Source organism: Trichechus manatus, unplaced genomic scaffold (assembly GCF_000243295.1).
Source record: "Trichechus manatus latirostris isolate Lorelei unplaced genomic scaffold, TriManLat1.0 scaffold00057, whole genome shotgun sequence".
NCBI classification, from domain to species: Eukaryota; Metazoa; Chordata; class Mammalia; order Sirenia; family Trichechidae; genus Trichechus; species Trichechus manatus.
In genome coordinates this window covers 8,807,055-8,808,827 of record NW_004443993.1, presented here as the reverse complement: position 1 = coordinate 8,808,827, position 1,773 = coordinate 8,807,055, and the positions used below count along the sequence as shown (strand labels likewise).

The window sequence follows — 1,773 nt, the reverse complement described above, 5'->3', positions numbered from 1 at the left end:
GTTCGGCGGGCAGGCAGAGGTCCTGGCGTCCGTCCGCGCCCAGCGCACCTCTCTGTTCCTCAGAGGAACCTAACGGAGTTGGTGGTGGCGTTGACCGACGAGAACATCGTGGGGCTGTTCGCGGCGCTCCTGGCAGAACGAAGAGTCCTGCTCACCGCTAGCAAGCTCAGCACCGTAGGCGGGGCCAGCCGGGGAGGGCGGGGCAGTGGGGCTGAAGCCTAGCCTCCTATGGGGCGGGGCCAGAGGGCAAAATTCTGGCTCCGCCCCTTTGGAGATCCGTGGCTGTTTAAATCCTGGCTCCACAGCTACGGGTGGGTAATCAATAAGGCCTGCTCCTCTTTCGGAGCGCTGAGTCCTGTCTCCACCCACTATGAATCAAAATAAACCTAGCTCCGCCCTCCTGGGGTGGGGGCGTGAGATCAGAGATTGCTAAATTCTTGCTCCGCCCCTAGGGGAAGTACCAGGGAAGCCTGGATGCTGGCCCCACCCCTAGAGGCGGGATCAGGGAAGAAATGAATTTTGGCTCCACCCCTAACGGTGGGATCAGGGAGGGCTGAATGCTGGCTCCATCTCTAGGGGCAGGACTAAGGAGAGCTGGATGCTGGCTCCACCTCTGGGGGCAGAACCAGAGAGGGCTGAAGGCTGGCTCCACTCCTAGGGGCGGGACTAAGGAGGGGTAAAAGATGGCTACCGCCCTATGAGGAGAGATCAGAGAGGACTGAGCCCTATCCCTCCTCTTTGGAGGTGGGGTCAGTGGGGGCTGAGTCCTGGCTCCCCCTGCTGGAAGTCTCCTGCCTGATTCCTGTAGGGGTCTGAGTTTTCGCCCCTTCCTTACCCCATAGCGCGGGGTAGAAGGGGGAGCAGCAGACTGGGGAAGCGTGAGATGGAGCTAGGAGAACCACCATCTCAGGCCCTGATTCCACGGCCCCTCACCTGTCCCCAGCTGACCTCGTGCGTCCACGCGTCCTGCGCCCTCCTGTACCCTATGCGCTGGGAGCACGTGCTGATCCCCACGCTGCCTCCGCACCTGCTGGACTATTGCTGGTGAGGGAGGGGTGTCTGGGGAGGGGCGAGCCCTAGGGAAGGAGCCTGGGGGTCCGGGGGTGGCACCTGCATGATACCACCCCCTGGTCCGCAGCGCGCCCATGCCCTACCTCATTGGGGTTCACGCCAGTCTCGCGGAGGTGAGTGGGGGTGGGACCTGGACGACGGGGACAGGTGGGGCCCCCTCCCTTTCCATCCCCAGATACCTCCCCTGCTAGGGAGCCTGAGCTCTGAGCGGCCACCCCCCACTGACTGCAGAGAGTGCGTGATAAAGCCCTGGAGGACGTCGTGGTAATGAACGTGGACTCCAACACCTTGGAGACGCCCTTCGACGACGTGCAGGCACTACCCCCGGAAGTGGTCAGTGTCACCCCCTCCCGCCCGCCCTCCTGCCTCATGGGGAGGCAGAGGCCCCATATCCACCCACTCGCCTGCCCTCTTGTCCTCCTCCAGGTGTCCCTGCTGAGGCTGCAGCTCAGGAAGGTCGCCCTGGTTCCCGGGGAAGGGGTGTCCCGTCTCTTCCTCAAAGCCCAAGCCCTGCTTTTCGGCGGGTACCGTGACGCGCTAGTCTGCAGCCCGGTGAGCAGCAGAGACCCGGGGGGAGAGGCCTCGTGGATCCTTGAAGGAGTCACAATAACAATGATATCTGGCATTTAATGAGCACTTAGTCTGTGCCTCCATTTGCTCGCCTGTAAAATGGGATTCCCAAAAGGGTCGGTATTGCTGTTA

The 1,773-nt window shown here is 62.4% G+C and overlaps 2 protein-coding genes across 2 annotated transcripts in view; both read left to right on the top strand.

Annotated features, from left to right (window-relative positions):
- The window catches only part of TUBB4A (tubulin beta 4A class IVa), an 8,101-nt gene extending 7,223 nt beyond the window's left edge, over window positions 1–878 (top strand). The window contains exon 2 of the mRNA XM_004378419.2: window positions 868–878. The gene's annotated coding sequence lies outside the window, so the exon portion shown is untranslated. The remainder of the gene's footprint in view (window positions 1–867) is intronic.
- Window positions 1–1,773, top strand: part of DENND1C (DENN domain containing 1C) — a 10,850-nt gene that overhangs the window by 4,354 nt on the left and 4,723 nt on the right. Inside the window, exons 4-8 of the mRNA XM_023733088.1 lie at window positions 64–174; window positions 944–1,044; window positions 1,139–1,184; window positions 1,303–1,404; window positions 1,498–1,650. Of these exons, the coding sequence (XP_023588856.1) occupies window positions 64–174; window positions 944–1,044; window positions 1,139–1,184; window positions 1,303–1,404; window positions 1,498–1,650 (513 nt within the window). The remainder of the gene's footprint in view (window positions 1–63; window positions 175–943; window positions 1,045–1,138; window positions 1,185–1,302; window positions 1,405–1,497; window positions 1,651–1,773) is intronic.